Source organism: Homarus americanus, unplaced genomic scaffold, assembly GCF_018991925.1.
Source record: "Homarus americanus isolate GMGI-L3 unplaced genomic scaffold, GMGI_Hamer_2.0 scaffold36523, whole genome shotgun sequence".
Taxonomy (NCBI): Eukaryota; Metazoa; Arthropoda; class Malacostraca; order Decapoda; family Nephropidae; genus Homarus; species Homarus americanus.
In genome coordinates, this window is record NW_024728488.1 from 14,320 (window position 1) to 16,530 (window position 2,211).

A 2,211-nucleotide genomic window follows, 5' to 3' on the forward strand; every position below is an offset into this window, starting at 1 on the left:
CCATCAAATGTTAAAATGTTTACCTGTACCTTCATAAACAAATCATCCCCCTGAAGTTTACGGAAAAAATCAAGATTATAATTACAAATGCTAACGCTAATTCTCCATTTCTATGCTATGGTCCTTATTATCATTTACCGTCTGTATATTTTAGGAGGACTATAAAGGGTCTATTTTTGTGAGATAAACGGCTGATATCGTGTGTGCGTGTGTATGTGTGTGTGTGTATCACCCTGACAAACAATCATCACCACCACGACAAAGAACAACCACCACCACCCCGACAAACAACCATCACGGCAAACAATAACAACCACCACAATCTCCACAAACAACCGCCATCACCACCACGACAAACAACAACAACCATCATCATCACCACCACGACACAAAAAACAACAACCACCACCTCGACAAACAACAACAACCATCATCATCACCACCACGACACAAAAAACAACAATCACCACCACGACAAACAACAACAACCATCATCATCACCACCACGACACAAAAAACAACAACCACCACCTCGACAAACAACATCCCCCACCACAACGATGAACAAGAACAGCCACCACGACAAAACCACCACCTCGACAAACAACATCCCCCACCACAACGATGAACAAGAACAGCCACCACCAAGCAAGAAACCACCACCATCACGACAAACAACATCCACCACCAGAACGATAAACAAAAGCAACAAACACCCCGACAAGCAACCACCACCTCGACAAACAACCACCATCACCACGACAAACCACTACCACTACGACAAACAACCACCACCACCACGATAAACAGCAACAAGCACCAGCACGACCAACAACAACCACCACCTCAACAACCACCACCACGACAAACAACAACAACCACGATAAGAAAGGTACAATATTATACCCCCCCCCCGCCTTCCTAGAACTTGTACAGCGGAAACAAAAAACAGAAACCTTGCGACACAAAGTCAATTCTGAACGTGGCGTCGAGGGACAATGATCTTAATGGTGGTGGTGATTTGGAACCAGAATGGCTAGCTGGAAGGCCGGAGGAGAGAGCAGGAGGTAGGATACAGGAGGAGGAGGAGGAGGAGAGTGGATGATTAAGGGAGAGGGTTTGGAAGAGCGAAAACGAGGGAGGGAAAAACAGAGAGAGAGGGAAGGTAGCGGATAATAAAGGGGAGGAAAGCAGGAATGGAGACAAAAATAAATAAACAGGGTTACCAAGTGACAGCACCAAGATCCCGCTTCCTCTATCAAGGAATAAACAATTGAAATTAAAATTGAATTGAACAAATAAATAAAATAATTAATTAATTAATAAATAAATAAATATAAAAAACATAAAAAGAGAGAGAGAGAGAGAGGAATCATTTGTAAAAGCTTTAATAATGGCTCTCCACCGCCTGGTGAAGGGTGACGTAGAGGTGCCCTGCTCTCTCCCCTAAATAGCTTCAGTGATGGGTGCCACATACCTGTACACATCAGTGATGGGTGCCACATACCTGTACACATCAGTGATGGGTGCCACATACCTATACACATCAGTGATGGGTGCCACATACCTATACACATCAGTGATGGGTGCACCCACATACCTGTACACATCGGTGATGGGTGCCACATACCTGTACACATCGGTGATGGGTGCCCACATGCCTGTACACATCAGTGATGGGTGCCACCTTTCTATACACATCGGTGATGGGTGCCACATACCTGTACATCAGTGATGGGTGCCCACCTTCACCTGTACACACATCAGTGATGGGTGCCACATACCTATACACATCAGTGATAGGTGCCACATACCTATTACACATCAGTGATGGGTGCACATACTATACACATCAGTGATGGGTGCCACATACCCTATACACATCAGTGATGGGTGCCACATACCTATACACATCAGTGATGGGTGCCACATACCTATACACATCAGTGTTGGGTGCCATAGACCTATACACATCAGTGTTGGGTGCCACATACCTATACACATCAGTGTTGGGTGCCACATACCTATACACATCAGTGATGGGTGCCATATAGCTATACACATCAGTGATGGGTGCCATATAGCTATACACATTAGTGATGGGTGCCACATACCTATACACATCAGTGATGGGTGCCACATACCTATACACATCAGTGATGGGTGCCATATAGCTATACACATCAGTGATGGGTGCCACATTCCTACACA

The 2,211-nt window shown here is 45.1% G+C and overlaps 1 protein-coding gene across 1 annotated transcript; it reads right to left on the minus strand.

Annotated features, from left to right (window-relative positions):
- Positions 1-1,630: 1,630 nt before the first annotated feature.
- On the minus strand, positions 1,631-2,144 carry LOC121866122 (the record flags this gene model as incomplete). The annotated part of the gene is made up of 2 exons (XM_042365718.1): positions 1,631-1,814; positions 1,905-2,144. Coding segments are annotated over 2 exons (424 nt in total), but the record flags the coding sequence as incomplete, so codon positions are not given.
- Between the last annotated feature and the right edge of the window lie 67 nt (positions 2,145-2,211).